Below are 20,874 nucleotides of genomic sequence, written 5' to 3'. Positions count from 1 at the left end.
CTTTACCCCTGCACACCCCACTAACACACAGCACACGCTCACCTATTCTATCGGGTGTACGAACACGGCTAAGACGCACAGTCACACATAGAGACACGGATGGAAGCACATAAACACGACACATTCAGTGGATGTATTTGAACAATGAATCACAGACACACACACACTCCCCTCTGTTTGTGTCCATGTGTGTCACGTTGCGTTAGCTTGCCACCTCACCCTCTCTCCAACCCTCTGTGTTTGGTTTGGTTGCCGTCCCGTGTTTTCAGAAGCTCTGGCTCTGTTGTCCATTGTCGTCTCGTGTGTGTCGGTGTTATATCTCTTATAGAGACTGGGTGGTGTATAGACGTGTGTGTATGTATGTGTGTGTGTGTGTGTGTGTGTGTGTGTTAGTCTCTGTGTGAAGGAGCTGGTGATGGGGTCTTGCATATATTTTTTTTTCCCCCCTCCCTTCTGCATGAGAGAAATCAATAATCGATGGCTGAGTTTCTCTCCTCTCTCTCTCTCTATCCGTCTCTTTCTGTCTCTGTCTCTGTGTAGGAGCAGCAGAGGCAGGTGGAGGACCCGGGCAGAGAGGTGAAGAAGGTCCGTAATGATTTCAGCTTTATTTTTATTTTTAATTTAATCACCTTTGATGGACCTCCTTCTGAAACTAACGATGGAATTAACAATTAAAAACTATAATAATCCCATGCAGAAATGTAATGTATGACATATATGTCCCTATAGCATTAGCATTAGCATCATTATTAGCCTATCGATAGCTTCTGTAGTGCTGTCGATATATATAACTACCCTACCTGGCGTGCTGACCCCAAAATTAAGAAGCTTTGTTTTATAGACTTTCTGCACTTTAGTGTGTTGCTTTTTCATTTCTCCTGACAGACAGCTTTTCAGACCTGCACAATGTTAATGGTCTCAGTTATGCATCCTAAGTTTAAAAATCTAATTTTGCCAAGTTCATTTGGATGTGTGCCACTGTTTTTTTTCTTCTTCTTCTTCAAATAAACCTCAGTTTTATTCACAACAGCCATACACACTGGCTCTAGACATCAGTTAATTGCAGTGCATGTATATTGTCCCTGAGAAGAAAGAAGTCTGGCACAGTGAGCCAGCAGTGAACAGAGTGAACTCGGCTTTTATAGAGTAAGATGGAAGAGCAGTCGAGGTCATTGCCAGTTTGGAGAACTTTTCATCACTCCAAAACCATCTACAGTAAAAGTTTATTGATGCCATTTACCCTAAGTGAAGACACTCTCCATTGTCTATTAACACTGACTATAATGGAGTGTTAGAGAGGTGCAGCTGTGCTAATTCTCCAAGTGAATGCTGATGGGATACAGCAGCTATATAAAGTCATTACCACATGTAATTATTTCTGTCTAAACTTTAACAACACTGTCCCTTATGTCACTCATTAGGTAAGAGACATGAATTGTAGAAGAAAACACCAAATTTGCATATTGTTACCTGTAACTGCAGCGTGAAAATATGAAAAGCATGTCATTTGAAAAAATATATTCTGTCTTTTTGAAGGTGCGTAAGGCTCGTAACCGCCGTCAGGAGTGGAACGTCCTCGCCTACGACAAAGAGTTCAGACCAGACGCAAGGCTCACGCCATCCCCTTACCACGGCATGTCCTCTGAAGGCTCCCTGTCCCCTGATAGCAGGTGCACACACACACACGCACACACGCACACACACACACACACACACACACACACACACACACACGCACACACACACACACAAGCTGTTCCTATTTATGTGAGGTTATCCTCTAAGGTCCTGTGGCCTCATGACGATCTACCCCTACAACACTCATGTGCACATCACTGCCTACGTTGAGTGGCCTCCCAGGACCAAATGTGATAACAACACCTGACATGAGTGCTTGAGTGGGAATATATAAACACAACACAAGTGGGGGAAAAAAACTATGAACGGTATACAGTGTGCAAGTACTGTTACACAACCACTCAGTATCTCACAATTACACACTTTGAAGCACACACCTTTAAACTGAGATGGAGATTTAAGCAGCACAGAGCTGCTGGCTGCGGCTCTCTGCTGCCCTCTTCTGGAGATGGAAAGTCAGAGCATATGAATTAATATTTCATATGGATTTCATTGTTGTATATCCAAACCTTTTATAAGAAAGGTTAAGATTTAAAAAATGAAACGAATAAATACAATAATTATCTTACTGTTGCCATAGTAATGAAGGACAGAAACCTACAGTATATTGTACTGTTTGTAGCCTTTAAATCTACAGCACATGCCTTTCAACGACCACCCCACTCACATTCCCTCCAACAGATCAATGGCGTCTGACTCCTACCCAGCAAGTCCCAACCACCCCTCAACCCAGGCCCCCAGCGCCGCCCATCCCGCTGACCACCACACCCGGGATCTCCTCAGCGCCGCAGCCCAGACTCAGTCACTGGATCGGGGCCTCAGGCCAGCCAACCAGCCCCCAGCGGCCGGAGCGGCCGCGGGGACAGGGAGACACGTGGCCTCCTTGGGCAGGACCCCCTCTGGACACGGGATCCAGCCTGGCGGAGATCCAACGGTTAACGGGCCGAGGCAGCCGTCTGTTAAGGATTACCGGGCCGGTCACGCGTAAGTTTGCCAATTTAGATGTTTGAATGTATTCATCCGTCTGTTTATTTATTTGATGGCGTTAAACTTTGATTTCCTACTATTTATATGATATTTTGTGTTGATTCTGGCTAAAACTTGCTTTTGCAGAGTTTCCTTATTCCTGTGTCTATTGATTTGCTGCTTTAAGTGGTACGGACGTCGTTACTGGTTTGAGTTCAGCACAAGTCCAGACCGTCTCATTGCTTTTGCCTTTTTGCTAAACTAAAGTGAAACATGACGTTTAAACTATAAAGGCCGACTTAATGTCAACCGACTGCTGCTTTGAATGTTAAAATGGAGTCCTCTCACCTTTTCTAAATGTCTCTCCATGACTTCACGTGGACCTGACACCCATACAAATGATGGGATGTGAGACATATGAAGTCTTACTTTTACCACAGACTTTACCACATTTTCTTTTCTGTCCTCCTCCCACCAGTGGCCAGCCCTCCACCATCCCAGAGTACTATATCCCACCTGCCCCTCCCCCACCTCCTCCAACCATCCCTTCTGCCCAGACGGCGTTCGACTCCACCACAGTCCCGCCCTCCGCCGCTGCCGCCGCCGCCTCCGCCGTGCCCCCCGCCTCCTCTGCCCTCGCCCGTCCCTACTCCCCCTCCCCTCCTCCTCCCCCGGCCAACTACGTGCCGTCTCCCTCCCACCCGCCTTCGGGCGCGCCACCCGCCGCCCCTCCACCTCCTCCGCCTGGAGCCCCTGCTGGCCACCCGGCCCACCCATCCCCACCACATGCTGCTGTGGGCCAGGCGGCTGCGGATGCGGCGCCCCAGACGAGGAAGTCCACCATGCTGGGGATGATCCCGATGAGCGATGCCCGCTCCGACCTGTTAGCCGCCATACGTAGAGGTAAGTGTGTGTTTAAAGATTTGTATGTTTTAAGGTCAAGATTGATGTTTATAAGTTATACTTGCTGTTTTTGCTTCTTATTAAAGGTCCCGTATTGTATAAAATGAGATTTCCATGTGTTGTTTGATTATAAATATGTTATGTTTTAACTGCCAAATGTCATTTTACAAGCAGATACAGTATCCAAACTGTACATTGACCAAATGTAACACCTGATCTCTGTTGTTAAGCTTTGGTAAGGGGCCCTAAATATCTGGTCCCTTCCCCTCCTACATCCTTCCTTCCTCCCCCTGCAGGTATCCAGCTGAGGAAGGTGCAGGAGCAGAGGGAGCAGGAGGCCAAGAGGGAGCCTGTGGGCAACGACGTGGCCACCATCCTATCGCGCCGCATCGCCGTGGAGTACAGCGAGTCCGACGACGACTCCGAGCTCGATGAGAATGAGTGGTCTGACTAAAAGTTATAAAAGAAAAGAGTGAGATAAGAGACGGGGGTTCGGTGGGTGGTGATGACGGGGAACTGAAGGGGGAGAAACATTGTGACACTGAGGTGGAAATGAAGAAGTTTGGTTCATTAATCATTAACGTTTAAACAGAAAAAAAAAAAGTGGATTCATATACATTGACATACATACTCCAGATCGCCTGTTGCAGCCTCTCTCACCATTAAGCACTTCAAAAGCAACAGGTCGGTAATTTCAGCTTGCTTCGTTGCCCCTGACGACGCCTATTCTTGAACTGAACAACCACCCAGGGTGTATGGCATACTAAACACACACAAACACACACGCGCGCGCACATAACACTTACATTCGCACCATTTTAACACCCTCCCGCCCCGTCCACTCATTTTTAACCACTAACACTCAGCTGTGAAAAACAAACGCGCCAACTCCTCCCTCGCTACATATTTGAGTGATAATTATTAGCAATAATCCAGGCTCTTAAACTGTAGGTAGGTGGGCCCCCAGTGAGTACTTGGGCAGTGTGTTTACAAAACACATGGTATAGCACAAGAAAAACTAATTATAGTGCAATCTTAACTTATCTGCCAAATGTTGAGAAAGAATTTATGAAACAAGTGTTTGGATAATCAGGGAAACTGGGAAAAAAAAAAGCTTATCAGAGGATTACTCCGCTTCGCCGGGTTGTGCCTGTTTACAAAACATGTGCACTCTCCTTTAAGAGGCTACACCAGATTTTTGGGAGTTTGGTCATCTTGAAACAATAGAAACAGCATCAAAAATGATCTCTGTGTAATGAACTCTGGCTGGTGTGCATGCTAACAGCTGAATATATAGCATGTTGGCTAACAAGGCTTGATTTAGATGTTTAAAATGTTGTTTAAAGATGCATAAAATAAGGGATAAAAATGACTTCAGCTGAAAATATGCTTCTCCAAAGATGCATGTAAATGTTTCTATCCCAGAGAGGATCTGATGCGCACACCTCCCAAATCTCAACAATGCATTGTGGGAACCTGCGTTTAGAGCAAGCTGATTGGTTGATCCAACTTCCTGTTGGGAGGTGGGTTCAACTAGATGATTAATTGCGATCAATGGTACATATAAAAAAAGAAACACACAGGAACGTCTCCAAACATATGTTCACTTATGTGCAATATGAAGAAGGAGAAGCTTTGACATTATGTTTACTTGCATATGAAAAATCTGAGTTTCTCAAGTGATCATAATTCAGAATACAGGCCTGTTTCTGTGCCGTTTACAGGTATAAATGACGTAAACAAACCTTTAAAATTAAGAATTTATGTGTGATTATTGTCTCCTGTTAGTCGCTTTTAATGAAAGACCAAGGAGTCATAGAAAGTTCCAATCTTGTGTTTTTAATTTTGGTAGTGGGGCAACAACATATTAGTTTGTGCCTTTAATGTCTTGTATATTTATTATGTATTTAGATTTATTTTCAATCTTTTATTTCAACTGGATGTTTCAGTGAGATCAAAACAGAACAGTTGTTACACATTAAGAAAAATAATTACAAGTAACATAATATTTTACTTTCTTATAAAGCATAAAAACATTTTGGGGGGGGGCACACATCAGGCAGACTTATCTATAGAGAGAAATGTGATGCTGGTTCTTGTAATGTTGTGGGTAAAACTATTAGAAGGCCAAACTCCCATAAAGTCAGTGTGTTCCTTGAACTCATACCTTTAACGTTGTGATATACAGTAGTTCTCCCACTGAGGTAGTGTGATAAAACTGTGATGAAAGACGCCACCCACCAGGAGTACGCTGGTTTGGGAAAGCAAGCGCCACCAGCACCAGCCTTGTCAGAGTTTAGTCATAACTCATCATTCAGCCTCCATATCACAGCATTGAACAATAAAGCGAGCGAGCGAGCTTATGCCATTATTTTAGTACGTTTTTATTTCTATTTTTTTAATTTTTGGTCTTTTTTAGTCATTCATAACTTGAAGCCTAACATTTCAGCCAGTGACTGTGTGCTGTGGTATTGGTCTTATATAAACGCTTCCACACGTAGCCACAACTTGGAGCCGCGCTCACAAAGCTTGTCATCCTGGCCCAGGGTCAAAGGTCATGTCCACCCCTTCATAAGACCTTACACACTCTCAGCGACCCTGGATCAGCACCGCTGTCTGTGGAGGCTTTGTGAATGCAGCCCTTGGACTATAAATACATACATACGTGTAAGAGACTTGCAACATAATATACAGTATATTATCTATCTCTTTTCAGTATAGGTTTGGCTAAACCTCAGTATGAGCTGATTGGACTGTAGTGTTTTTATAATGTGGTTTTTCTTTTTAAAATGTGCTGCAGTGAGTTGTTCACTTTGGTTTATCTTAGGGTTTTCTAATGTCAAGGCCAGGATGGAGGTAACAGTTTAATTTGTGTCAAAGAAGCAGTTAAAGGATGATTCCAACTTTTTTTTTTTTTTTTAACCAGATTTATTAATCTACTCTCGAGCCAAAGCAAAAATCCCACGAAAACAGGATTCAAACAGCATTTAATGCTACTTTTATACATTTTCCCCATTTGTTTCAGTTTTCTATGTGATGCCGCGACTTCATAGCAAAGCATTCTGGGATGTGTAGTGTTACTCATCCATCTTCTGGTAGCACCGCAGCAAATGTCGAGCCTCGGTTGTAGATATTCACTGATACCGTTTCGTCTTTAGACTTTGCAGACGATTGTTTTTATTTGTCCATTTGTGTTTACTTGAGCAAAACATGCACTTCGAACAGTTTGTGATATCCCACCAAAAGGCTCAGTCACACTGTTCTAAACATTAAAATATCTTGCTACCTATTAGCTAAATTACCTTACGTACTGTAAATTACCAGTCATTAGCCATGTTTTCTTCCATTGTAAAGTGAATATCGGAGCCTAATCACAAAAAAGAAGAAACAAACTACAGTTCATTGTGCAGTTACAACCTGCTTCACATTGAAAGGTAGAGGGAAAAGCTGTTATATGTAACCTAGATGTATCTATAAAATCAATTTCAACCATGTTTGGCCCAGTTTTAATCTATATATCTTGATGTCATTTGTTGCACAGGTTAGAGGTTCTTGCCTTATTGGTTTATTTCAGAAAATGCCAAGATTTTGAAAAGGATAGGGCTCAAAAGTAGTTATTATATTGTTGTATATAAATACCACACGATATCTGAGAAACCAGCTCGCTCAGTAAGCTGCACTGTGTTGAAGAATACAAAACTACAACTGGATTAAAGACTGTACGATATGTCGTTATAGGTTTTAAGGAACACCTGCGTTTATGGACTGTTACTATTGAAGCAAAAAAAGCACATTAACAGCTAGAATGTGGATTTGACATTTGACCTGGGTTGAATGTCGTATAAGAAATTGGGAGTTTAAGGCACAAAATGTGGAAAAAACACAACCCGGGTCTGATAGTTTATCTTATGGTTTTGTTGTTGTGCAAGAGCCATAGATATACCCAGTCCTGAAATTCAGCAAGCATATCTGGATCCAAGCGCTTCATGGCCTTACGGTGTCCATGAATGTAAAGCTGTGACTGTAAAACAATTTTTGTCTTGCTGAATGCGCTGATAAAACACTGGACCTGTTAATCTTTACAAAGCTGGAAATACTTGTCCACAATCACCAAATTTTGGCGGCAGAACGCAGAAAAACCTTATTTAATATTTCAAAAATGGAAACCCGAGGCACCAAAGGCAGAGAAATCAAACCAACCATACCTTGTGTATCTATGGCTACTGGCTTGTAAGAATACTTCATTATGTGTTGAAAATGTGAGAAATGAATCATGTTGTATAGAATTTTGGTAAGGAAGCCTGTAAAGTAAAATACATTTGGAGTAATATAACCTAGACAATGAAACAAAATAAAACTGTGTATTGCACACTAAAACCAACTGTAAGCAAGTATGCATGTAACTATAGACAATAAATGGTGAACAAAATTGTATATCCTGTGCTTTTTTATATTTAATTTTTTATTATCAGTTATAGTCCCCCCCCCCTTTTGCATTACATACTATATATGATATTGATTTTGATATACCACTGACTCATCAATTCCTTTCTCATCTATACTGATGAATATCCTGTAGGTAGGTGCCCAATATTTATTACATAACACAAACAATGTACATGACAATAAGGTTTTACCTTTCCACATTTGACCACATGTGACAATATCCCCTGGATTGGGTTGCACCTGCTCTTCATAAAGCACTTTGAATGTGAAGTTCCTCTGAAGTTGTTATTAACTACTAGCTGGCAACTTTAATAATGTGTAAATAAGTTGCAAGGAAAAATCACAGTTTTGGAGGCTCAGCAGTGTGTCTTTTATACATGTTGATATTACTCTCTTTTGTTTTTCTTTATACAGAAATCTGTGTTTTTGAGAGTTAATAGTAATTGTGCAGTTTATAATGAGAGAAAAATGGCAGATGATGCTAAACTAGCTTGCATTATTTAGTTATTAGCCAAATGTTATCAACATAATGTCTCATAATTTGAGGTATGTTGTGTTATTTTTGAGAAATGAAATTATCCTGATGAAGTCTCAGGTCAGATAGCTTTACCATACTTCATTCTCTCTTCACTCTAAATGGGTCGATATCACAGCAGACTAATTTTAGCTTTGTCAGCTGGTGCAGATACTGTAGCTGCACATCAGCTACACGTGGCAGTAATTGGGTGTAAATATTGATTAATGACTTCTCTCTACGTTAGAACTAGTGCGGTGCAACATGTTTTGATTCAGTCATGTGACGTCTGAACTTATGAACAGCTGGTGCTCAAAAAAAGCTTGAGAATTAAAAACCTTGTGCAATCTTCAAAAATCTGTGTGTAAACGGGCTGTGGACTGAGTCTTCTCTGGTTTATAGTCTCATCAAAACAAATGTGATGCTTCTTTCCCTCGTGATAACGTAATGTGAACTACTGCCAATGCTTTATGGTTTATTTTTTGCATTTTTCTGTGCTCTGTTCACTGGTGAGTGTTCAGCTGGAAAAAAGTGAGGTCAAATACTTCCTTGCACCAATAAAGAGTCTGGCAGTATTTGTGAGGACAGTTGGCTTTTTGCTTATGAGTTTTTATGTGCTTAACACTCACTTCTAAACTTTATCTTTGGTTGATGTTTATTTAATCATGACTAATTGATATTGAGAAAAATGTATGACTCAAAACCAACTTTTTAGTCGCTTCAGTTCAAACATTGACCTGTTTTGAGGAAAATAAGTATAAGTATTCTATTGTCCCCCATCAATATCCCATTGACAAAAGGAGGCACACTAATATGTCAAGTCGCTACGTAGAGTATAAGAAAGGAGACTTCATATGTTGACACTAATTTATCTTTTACTAGCAAACAAGATGTGACAATTTCCTGTCAAAGGCAGGTGTCTTCATAACCTAATACTCATTACAATACGTTGTAAATATAGATTTTCTTGGAAGAAAAGTGATCAACCCTTCTCACTTATGAAGGCTGAAATTGGTGACATTTCATCAGCACTGTCAAGTCATCTCATAGCAATGACGTAAATCCAGCAATCATCACTCCATTTTCTCATCGCTGTGACACGCCCACCAGTGTCAACAATGGTTCGTTCCAGCTCCATGCTGTTCTGGGCCTTAGCAGGGTGGAGGAGGAACCAGTGGGTGCTGTTTGGGAGAGAGGAGTCATTTTGGGACACAGATGGTGACACAGCAGAGAGAGATAGAGGTCAGTGGAAAACACAAAAAGCATCACAGAGACACACAAAATGGTGCGAGGATGTCTGTTATTTAAAGTGTATTGAAAAACATGATTCAATTTTCGAAAATGTAAATATTTTTTACAATATTTCTTGCATCATTCTTTGCTCTAGTGTCTAATTTGGGAATATCCACTAGGACTACAATAGAAATGTCTCCTACATCAGTTTCTGAATGAATACCACGCTGCAGGCAAAGTTTAGTTTTTTTGATTAAGGAAAACTCCTGCATAGATCTGTAGACACACTTTTTTAAGAAGAAGCTTGATGGCTGCACTTTTCAAAGCATTAGGGAAATCAACATAGTGATAATGAGACAGGCTTGACTATTTGCAGCAAGTGTGTTGCCAGACGGCTGAAACCCCATTTAAAGAAGCAGGGTCAGCACAGCGCCTCAAGATGATGTCCAGTTTCTTTGAAAGGTCTGCAGTAGGTAATTGTGTGCGTTTGTAGCATTGAGCAATTTCATATTTACCAAATCCCGACTGTGACTGTGAAGGGGAAGTTTTTTTGTATAAGACGGTAACAGACAAGAATAAATTTAAGCCACATTTTTGGCTTTGCACTAAATACAGGTTAAATACAACTGGAAACAGCTCCCAGCTCTGTCCACCATCACATAAAACACACAGCTGGAAATCTCTCTGTGGGTTTCAAGGTAGTTTGGGAAATTTACATTAAGTTACAGTCACTGGACAGCATTTAAAATAGTCGTTGGAAGGGTTTGAACATGCCAGATCGGTGTTTTGTTAATAATCTCTGCTTCACATTAAGTCTGTTCATGAATCATTTCCTGGCCACATGGAGAAAACCATCTTCACATGTTTCAATCAAATGGTTAATTTAAATTAAAAATTTAAATCAGGGAAAAGAGTTGTGTGAGTGTGTATGTGTGTGTGTGTGAGTCAGACATAACAGATGCAGGAATATCACCACCTTCTGTGCTCTTTTTTTTTTTGTTCTCAAACACATGCACGAACACGGAGGTGATTTGCAGCATCCTGCAGCAGATGGTGGAGAGAGCCTTCTGACTCATAGAAGGAGAGAGAGAGAAAGAGAGGGGGGGGCAGACAGGAGGGATGGGAGAGCGATAGAGAGAGTATATGGGTGGGTGGAGAGAGGGAGATGGAGACAGTAAGGTTGGAGAGAGAGTTGGCTTCGTGCTCGGTTTGAGAGAGCTGCTGTAATGACGTAAAAGAAGTTTTGTGTGTGTGTGTGTGTGTGTGTGTGTGTGTGTGTGTGTGTGGGCGGATGCTGCGTCTTTTCCCTTATCCCTTGACTTTGCAGTACTTACCTCTGGCCACATGGTGGAGCTCTTCACCTCCGTGTAGAGACTGCATAGAGGTGAGTCAAGGTGTTGAACATCTCTCTCTCTCTCACACACACACACACACACACACACACATGCATCATAGATTTGGCTGACTGAAATCCCCTGCTGTGTTGTTAATTATTTATTTAGAAAAAACTTTAGTGTTAGTGTGTGTCCCAGTACCCCACCCTCTCTTTCTCTCTCTCTCTCTCTCTCTGTCTCACACACACACACACACACACACACACACACACACACACACACACACACACACAGCACCTTAGCAACAGCTTAATTTGTCCATTGGGGATACATACCTGCACAGAGGCATGGATAACAAATGTGTGTTTGTGTGTTTTCAGGCTACTTTGTGACTAGCCAACCTGTCCCTGGACACACACACACGCACGCACACACACACACACACACACACACACACACACAAAACCCTTCTTCCTTCAGCCATTTTTTGCACCTTTCCCACCCCTCTCTCCCTCTTCCTCTGTTTTCTTCTACATGAATGTCATATGGATGTGTGTGTTTGTGTGTGTGTGTGTTGCATCTTCCTTGACTGGATTCTCCTTCTTTCTCTTCTTCCTTAGATCTCTCTCTCTCTCTCTGTTTCTCGCCTTTCTGCTGTTATGCAAGCAGGGAGTGGTTTAATAATTCAGCGGCACTTTTTCTCTTACTCCCAGGCTTTTCCTTAACACCACAGTGACCCGCGATATCGACTCTCACGCACTCACAATCCCCACACACACTCATAATAACACCCACACACAGATAATGTCACACAAAAACTCTGGCTAACACCCCCACACACCCACACACACACACCGCACACTGACGTCACTGCATTGACTCCATTCCAGGACAGAGAAAAACACGCTACAACTGTTTCCGTTTGTTGTTCTCCGTTTATTTGGCAAATTATTCTCCACTTTTTTTTGTTTGTTTTTTGTTTTTGTTTTTGCAGTCTTTTTTTTTCTCTTTCTCTTCTCATTTATTTACAATAGTAAAAATAAATCTTTCTCTTCAAGGTTTTACATTCGACATTTACAAGTGCAATGTGTAACATGTCCATCTCATAAAGTGCATTTGTACTTTTTAATCGTTTCACAACACGAACTCAAGAAGAAAAGGAAAAAAAATACAGTAGAAATAATAATAATAGAAAAAAAAAACATGATTAGGTCTCTGACATCACAGTATCATTAACCAGTAACACCCTCACCTTGAGGATTCAAAACCAGTGATGCTCGTGCACATGTGCTGCTCCCTCATCCAGACCAACAACATTAATGCATAAAATAATGTTTTCTTATGAAGGCCATACTCGGTCCGATACAAAATTAGCTCTGTAATGGTTTTTGTTTTTTTTTTCTTGATTGACAATCTCTGCTTGCCTGAAGCGTTGCCAGGTTGTAGGTTACAGAGGGATAACGTTAGCCTAGCCTAGCCTGAATGACTGATGGGCGAGAGGTGGGTGGGGTCTTCCGTATTTGCTATAGGCACTCGCCCTGAACCCTGCTTTTTAAAAACCCCTTGTGTAAATGCTTGTGCTCGGAAGAGACAAAAAAAGAAAGAGAGAGAGAGAGAGAGAGAGAGAGAGAGAGAGAGGGGGACTGAAAAGGATGGATAAGGAGAGGTATAAAAATAGACAAGGATGAATGTGTGCTTGTGCAAAGGAGATGAGGCAGGAGGGTAAGGAAGAGAGGAGAAAAACTTAACAGAGGAAGAGGACAAGGCGGATGTTTCTGTCTACTGAAGCAAAGTGAAGGTTTGCGCTCAGGGAGGGTTGATTTCTACTTCTTTACTACCTCCCCTTCCTTCCTTTCCTTTTTTTCTATTCTTTTTATCTGCTTTCAGGGTAACTATTTTTAGATGGAGCCTGACGGACTAGATTCCTGCCGGCCAAGGATAGCAAAATGTTAGACAAGGGAAAGAGACGGAGGGAGGGAGGGAGGGAGGGAGGGAGGGAAGGAGTGAGGGGAGAAGAGGAAGAAAGAGATACAGGAGATGAAGGTGTTGAGGATGGCGAAAAAAAGACTTGAGATGGGACTGACTGGATGAAAGAGTGAGGGGGGAAAGCGAAGCGAAGAGGAAGAGGGGGAAAGTGGGCTGTCTTCGAGAGGATGAGGGGGAGGAAAAAGTGACAGGAGGGTGGGGTGGAGATGTTTTTGAAAGGAGGAAGAGGAAGAGAAGGGGATGTCTTTGAAACGACCTGCTCTTAGACACGACTCAGACAAAATGACGTCACTGGAAACCTGACTCTGACGTACAACACTGCTCACGCACCGTCTCCCTCCCTCCCTCCCTCCCTCTCTCCCCCTGTCGTTTAGTTTAGTGCATGTCTTTTTATGGAAAAATCAGTTCAGATTACTGCAATTCAAGTCAAGAAGACGTTTTACAGAGACGCTGATAGCATCTCTCTTGTTGCTGCTGCTCGAAAAATAAAAGTCTGAAGTTACAGCAAAAAACTCTAGAGATTAGAGTGGTGAATTGATTGCTGTCTGTCTATTTTTTTCTGTTGTTTGCTCAGTGTAGTGATCAATAATATCAAGGTCAAGTCCTTTTACATAACAGCTTCGTCCTTCTTCCTTAATCCTGCTGCTGTTTGGACCATGTTGAGCATTTTCTTTCCAGATTAACGGACTCGGACTTCAGATTCCACAAAGAAATCCAGCTCTCTGATAAAAGTGTATGTACACAAACGGAAAATAAGACACTATAAAGTCGAAAAATATGGCACTTTTTCAGCATATCCGACACGCAACTGTTTTTTTTTTTGTTTTTTTTCTCCGCCCCCCCCAAAGAAACTTTTTGACATTTGTTTATAGGAAGAACACAGAAGAAGAGGAAGAAACACACACGCATACGCACACACTCACAACAAACACACAGCAGCGACCATGTCCTGTAACTCATGCCCTGATGAACATTACAAAAATATACATTTCTGTACAGCATTGCATAAGAAAAAATTACACACACACACACTCACTTGTACAGTATTTCATTTTTCTTTTTTCTTAAGTTGAATTATAGTCCTGTATAGCGGCTGACGAAACCATTCTGTGTGTGTTTGTGTTTACAGTGAGAGTTGGTTTGAATTATGGTTCATTACAATTGGCTATGATCCCAGGGGGAGAGCGCACGCACGCACGCAAACACACACACACCCATTTATACACACACACACGCACACACAGTGAGTGGTCACTCCGCTCCTGCCCCAGGAATGGTTGACTGAGTAGTGGCATATTCACAGATGAGTGTTATTAATTGTTAAAACAACCACTAGATGGACATGCCAGATGGGACCGTCGGACACTGCAGTGTGTTTAAAATACAGCTGTGTGATGTTGCTGTAGTTAATGACTTCATATCAGCTGCTCAGTCGCTCTGGTTCCAGCTGAGCGATGCTGGATTTAACATTTCGGTCAGCGCGCTCGTGAATTGTGTTTTTTTTTTTTATATCACTTTAGGGTTTGTGATTCCCTGCAGGCTCGGATCAAATAACCGGTCTGTTTTTTGTTTTTTTACCCAGGCGAAATGCCACATGGCTGACATTTTACTGTCAAAGAATGGAAAAAAAATATCCCCAAAAAAGTGCAAATGTGCAAAGGTGGAGTCCTTTTTTCCTAAAACTTATCCGAAAATTTAAACATTAACTATCTTGACGTTTTCCCACGTCAGGTTTTGAAAGGGAGAAATAGAGGTCGCCACTGACAGAGGATTGTTATCCAGTGACGAATGTGAAAGAAAATTACTTCTTCTTAAAGGCCTGCTCACGACAGAAACTGAAATTCAACTGTGTACGTTTTGCAAAACTTGATTCTATAGGTTTAGTGGCAAAAAAATCAACAATATGTAGCATAAACAGAGGCTGACTTTGTTTAATCCAATTCCAGTTCATGAGTCTAATTATAGTTATTAGCAGGAACAAAAGCAGGAGGTGTGTTAGCATTAGCCATGCTAGCACAGATCTTCCCATCGATGTTGAATTAAAGGGCCGAACCACAGAGATAGACCACGTTTTTAGAGTTAAAAATCAGTCAGAGAAACTGTTCCAGATACAATGTGAATTTCAACTAAGCTGCATTTGTTCTGTGTGTCCCATCTAGCATCTCCAAGCACAGGTGACTAAGCAAGTCTCACACGTCGTTGTGCATACTGGAGAACTGTGTGCCAATAGGATCTGCATCAGTTTCCTATGTGAAATGGATTCAATTAACTCTCTGGGATCGATTACTTTTACCCAGCGCCACTGGTGAGTCACCCCCCCACCCCCACCTACACACACACACACACACACACACACACATACACACTCATGCCCCCCCACAGTTCTGCAGTTCACCAAGCTTGCCAAAAGTACCAAACTCCATCCATCTCATGCTTCCATCTTCAGAGTAATTGAAAGTATTTCACTTAATAATTGATGCAAGTCTTTTACCATTAGACAGTTCCATCAATGCAGTGATTGAGCAAAGAGAGAGAGCGAGAGAGGGAGGTGGTCAAACTGGCAATGATAAAGCTAATTTTTACAAGAACTCAGTCTGCAAACGCACCTAGACATGATTCCGTACTGGTGAAATGCATTTTGGGAAACCCCAGCCAGTCAGGTTATATTTCTTTTAGATACATTACAATGTGCTATTTGTTGCTTCAAAATATTTAGTTTGAGTTATTCAGAGCTGACCACCTCTGTCTATCTTTCTCTCTTTTTCTTCATTGTGGCTTTTTGTACACAGCAAAATACAGTTGGACATTATTGCGAAAGAGATTTTTTTGTTCCAATAAGGCCAAAACAAACAAACAAACAAACAAACAAACAAAACAAAGCAAAAGACACTAGATTCTGTCTTTTCAAAAAAAAAGAAAAAAACCTTGACAGAGTAATGTAGCTACTGCTGCCAAGAAAAATAGAAAACACTTGTACTCTAAATTTTAATTTACACTATAGAAAAAATGATAATCTTAATACCTGCTTCTCGTGTGCGCCATTTTCAAAGTTTCAGTGTGTAGATGTGTTCGTTGCTGTCGTCTATTCTCGTGGTTTATTTGGTAGAAAGCGTTGAATTTGGAAGTGACTCCCTTTCTTTACAGAAACAATCTATGTTTTTTTTTTTTTTTATAATTATGTTGAGTCTTAGTTTTATAGTTTGAAACTACAGCCCGTACAGTTCCCATTAACTCTTTTTTCCCAGAGCCCGTGCACCTCCCACACATGTATATTAGCAGCATGCCAACAGCTTAGTCACAGTGCCTCTCTCTGAGGTTGTGCAGAGGAACGGGACAGTGAAAACTATCTCCCTAGATCATTTAAATGCAGATAGAGGTTGGCAATAAATCCCCCTCTCTAAGCTCATCCTCACAGCGTTCACTACATCCTCTGTACATTAGCCCGATTCCCTGTGCCATTATTACCGAGATGTTATTAACATTAGCTGGATTTAACTTACATGATGCCCTTTCAGTGGGAAATGACTCCATCCTGATTGGGTGTGTGGTGGACGTGACCTGAGGTTGCGTTAGAGCGCGTCTCGCCTGGCGTTTCTATTTCACGCCGCGTCACCTCGCCTCTCTCGCTTCTCATTAACCCGCCGAGCCTTCAGAGGGGCCCCGGGGCAGCACGGCGCTGCTTCTTCAAGCCAGGATGAGAGCGTAGATACGTGTGCGTGTGTGTGTGCAGTTAATATCCAGCTACTGCTGACAGGCTGCAAGTTGGGAAGTGAAAATGGAAGGCATATAGGAATTTAAACCATCTGATTTCCACTGGATGTATGATACATACTGTATAGTCTAGTCAAGCGTAAGCATGGAAGATGTGTTTTTAATGACAAAGCAATGAAACTATTCTTCTCATTTCTTTAGAATTGCAATTTTTCTTACAAAACTATGGCAATATCCAAGTACAGCTTGGACATAGAGCCAGCCAAAGCTGTCTGTATGAAAAATGACCTATTCAATATGGATTGTACTCAGCTCTAGCTAATGGATAATCAATCGGGCAAAGGAGTTTGAATGCTGTCTCTAAATTTAAAGCCGCACGGCCTGACTGGTGTTATGCGGATGCAGATAAACGTCGAGGTCCCGTTTGCCTGTGAAAAACATCAGCCACCTTCACCTTGCCCATGTCAGAAGGCTTGTTTTACTGACACTCACGGGGGCCATACATTGCTTCACTCATGCATAATTTCTACTGCTGAGATGCGAGAGAGGCGAGGAAAGGGAAGAAAGACAGGACAGGGTCATAGTTACGCTAAAGGACCTCAAGTAGAGAATAATTTGAGCATGATTGGAGAAGTATTTCTTATGTCATCATAAAAAAAAAGGCTTTACCACGTCATTCCACATGATTTCTGGTAAAACAATGTGTTGGTTTTTTACAGTGACTTGATTGAGTTCTGTTTGACAGAGGGCAGGCTCCTCTTTGAAGAATTAATTGTGAAGAGGAAAACCAGAAATTGCCCCTGGTCGTCTTTCTTACAAGCAGAACCTAGAAGTACTGTAATTTTTAAAATGTAAAAACACAGCGTTACACAAATAAAAGTCGCCCTCTCATTCACAGTGAAGCTGCCCACCTTTTCTGGCCAAATTAGACATCTAATGACATTTTGTTTGCCTTTTCTGCACCAAATGAGGCCAAATGACCCTGAATGTTACAGCAAAAAAGGATTTCAAATACCTTTAGCCATCATGTGTGCATGGCAAAACAGTTAATTAACACTGAAATGAGAAAAATAAAACTCCAATCAAGCTGTAACGGTCCTGTAAAGCCTGTCTCACATTCCCTATCAAGATGGTGTAGAGAACAGCGTAGCCTACTTTCCAGCGCCCCCACCACCACCCCTGTCTCTTATACACATCTCAGCGCTCTGCAGTGGCGCTGTCCTTGGTGCTGAATTCAGCTCTCTCTGCTTCACAGTCACGGCGCAGGGGCTGGCTGAGAAACTCGTTTTTTTTTCTCCGACTGGGAGCAGATTTGATTTCATCACGCCAAGGACAACACACGCCGGCCTAAATATGGAAATCCCTCTCTAGGTTTTGCAAACTAGTGGGGGGTTATCTATGCATTAGGAGCCGGGTAGATAAGATTTTTGGATTTTAATGTTTTTTCTCTGAATTGTGACACATTGTGCTGTTGGAATTGGGAAAACTCATAAAGGGCTTGGTAGACTACCGTTGTCAATGATCATGAATACCATCTAGTTTCAATCTCGGCACAGAAGAGTGAATCATTCTTGCGTGCTCTCTGCCTATAAAACCCATTAATTACTCAATTTGCATCAGATCAAGGGAACACAGATGTTAAAATATGTTTCAAAGGAGGAGAGATTCTTGTTTTTCCTATCAGAAGACTGCAAAGATAGCTTGCCGAGAATACTCAAGGTCATTCATTGTGTATATTTAGCTCATTGTATTTTTATCCACACACCACTTAATTTCAAAACACATCAGTGAAAACACATACAGTATTTTAAGACTGCTTCACTCCTTCTGATTGCATAACCATGCAGTGCTGCCCAAGCTCAGGTCCTATGGAGATTTAGGATATTTATTCCTAAATCCCATCGTCACATATATGCTACTCTTGAGAAGTAGGCCTCACTTCTCACACCCTAAAGGAGGTCAGTTGGAAAAGTCGCCTGACACACCTTCCTGCAACTCCCGCAACCATGAGGATACCTTAATCATTCCTTTGCAGTTGGTTTCACACCACCTCCATCACGCTGTTGGTTTTCTCCATGATCTTCGTTAGCTCTATCTTTTTGTCGACCCCCTTCTCCCTGTGCCAGTGCCACTTTTACTGTGGCCAGACGTGCGTTCGCCATCAGCCTACCAGCCCTGATATGAGGAGTCGAGGAAATTGCTTTCCTCAGCCATAACCTTCGACCTTTCTCCCCTTGATCTCTTGGTTCCCGTTCCATCCTCTTCCTCATACAACCCTGACTCGGCATCTAGCATCATGCTAAACAGAGACCAACCTTCCCTGCTACACATCACTGGAGGTCCTGGGTCTGAGGGAGAGGTTGGACGGGACACACCCACAACAGGCCATCCACAGCGACTTCTGGATGTCCGGGTTTCGAAACGCATAGATGATGGGGTTGATCACAGAGCAGCAGGTGGCTGGGAGTACCGTGGCGTAGGTGTATATTACAGGGTAGCTGGAGTCAGCCACGATGGAGTACATGGCGAACGGCAGCCAGCACGCCCCGAAGGCACACAGGATGGCCGACAATGTGGAGACACCTTTGGTGGTGGAGATGGCCACAAACTGGTGCTGCACTGCAATCTGTTGCGCATGGCGAAAGGCAATCTTGCAAATTTGAAGGTAGAGCTGCATCATCAGGGCAAAGACCAGGAGGAAGGTGACGGCGAGTGCCACTGCGTTGTTTTTGGTGACGGGCCGACAGATGCTGCATGTGGACTCATCCCTCAAGCAGTTCCAGCCAAGCGCTGGCAGCAAACCGAGCGTGAGGCACGACACCCAGATGAAAACCACCATCACGTAGGTGAAGGTGACTGTCCGCTCAGTGTGGTAGGTCAGGGCATTGTACAGCGACAAGTATCGGTCCACTGTGATGGCGAGAATGTTAAGGACAGACGCTGAGAAGGCCGAGATGAGCAGTCCGACTGACAACAGCGTCACAAACTCCACCGAGCTATCAACCAGATAAGTGAAGACAAAGTTCAAGATGAGGCCCAGACCAGCCAGAAGATCCGCCACCGCCAGCGATCCAATCAAGATGAACATCGGAGCCCGGAGCGTTGGCGTGTAGAACAGCACAGCGATCACCAGAGTGTTCTCGCAGGAGATTAGCGTGCCGGTCACGCAAAGTGCGATATCCCACGGGCTGACTTCCTGGACAGCAACGGCGGTGGACGCTGGCTGGAGGTCAGGGGTCAGAGTTCGCATGACAGGTTCAGAGGAGGAGTTGGAGGGGTCCTCGGCTAGGCTCCAGGAAGTGGAGGAATCGAAGGGGTCGAGGGGGGAGGAGGAGTTGAGGCTGCTACTGCTGCCACTACTCATGGCTGCTGCTGCGGCCAGGGAGAGAATCATAGCTGGAGAAACAAGAAAGAAACAGGGAAGGAGGGAGGGAGGAAGAGGATGAGGGAAGTAGATGAAAGTGGGAAGGAAAAGTGAATGAGGGAGGAATGAGTCAGAACAGAGGTGAAAGTAGGTGGAATTGATCAGGTGAGTATGTGTTGGCACAAAGTTTGTCATAGAGGGGTGAGAGAAATATGAGAGGAGAGAAGATAAACAGCAAGAAAAAGATAAAAGACAAGGGTAAGACAGGAGGAGCAAAATGGAAGTGGAGGAGAGGGTGAGGAGGGAAGCGGAGGAGAAATCAAGATTGCAGTCGATAATGTGTAAGAACACAGTGAAATGTTCAGACAAGGAGAATGATGAAATATGCTCAACAGAAAGTCAAAGGGAGTTTGGAGATAGAGAAGAAAGACGAGTAGAGAAAAACAGATACCAGTGGGACGGGGTAAAAGTTCAGAATAAAGCAATGACGGATTGAAGAGTCAAAACAAGAGAACATGTAGGTATGAAGGGAGGAGAGTAAGTTTTCAAATGAGAGTAGGAAAAAGGAGGATATCGGAGAGGAAAACGATGGAAAGAGGCAGTTGTGGAAAGAAAGGATGGAAAAGAAGAGAATGTGGGGGGGGTAAAGGAAACAAAAGGAGGAAGAAAAGAAGGATGTTAACATTTATCCCCTTTGATAAAGGGGCAGAAGATACTTTTTTTTCACGCTCATTCACCCATCCATCCGCCCATTCATTCATTCATGAAAGCAACCATGC

The 20,874-nt window shown here is 42.7% G+C and overlaps 2 protein-coding genes across 4 annotated transcripts in view; one reads left to right on the top strand and one right to left on the bottom strand.

Moving 5' to 3' along the window:
- LOC111667122 (actin-binding protein WASF3) overlaps positions 1-7,941 on the top strand; it is a 36,568-nt gene extending 28,627 nt beyond the window's left edge. For all 3 annotated transcript variants that reach the window (XM_023422709.1, XM_023422707.1, XM_023422708.2), the window contains 5 exons: positions 541-585; positions 1,537-1,670; positions 2,320-2,622; positions 3,083-3,507; positions 3,804-7,941. In XM_023422709.1, the coding sequence (XP_023278477.1) occupies positions 541-585; positions 1,537-1,670; positions 2,320-2,622; positions 3,083-3,507; positions 3,804-3,961 (1,065 nt within the window). In that variant the 3' untranslated portion in view covers positions 3,962-7,941. The remainder of the gene's footprint in view (positions 1-540; positions 586-1,536; positions 1,671-2,319; positions 2,623-3,082; positions 3,508-3,803) is intronic.
- A 9,996-nt stretch (positions 7,942-17,937) lies between these two features.
- On the bottom strand, positions 17,938-20,251 carry gpr185b (G protein-coupled receptor 185 b). The gene has a single exon (XM_023422722.2). It carries the CDS (start codon positions 20,123-20,125, stop codon positions 19,055-19,057), a length of 1,071 nt encoding a protein of 356 aa, XP_023278490.1. The 5' UTR covers positions 20,126-20,251; the 3' UTR covers positions 17,938-19,054.
- Positions 20,252-20,874: the final 623 nt, after the last annotated feature.

Source organism: Seriola lalandi, unplaced genomic scaffold, assembly GCF_002814215.2.
Source record: "Seriola lalandi dorsalis isolate HSWRI2012SDOR001 ecotype SW California unplaced genomic scaffold, Sedor1 jcf7180002054684, whole genome shotgun sequence".
Lineage (NCBI taxonomy): Eukaryota > Metazoa > Chordata > Actinopteri > Carangiformes > Carangidae > Seriola > Seriola lalandi.
The sequence above is the reverse complement of the archived record's forward strand: the minus strand, read 5'-3'. Positions and strand labels throughout refer to the sequence as shown.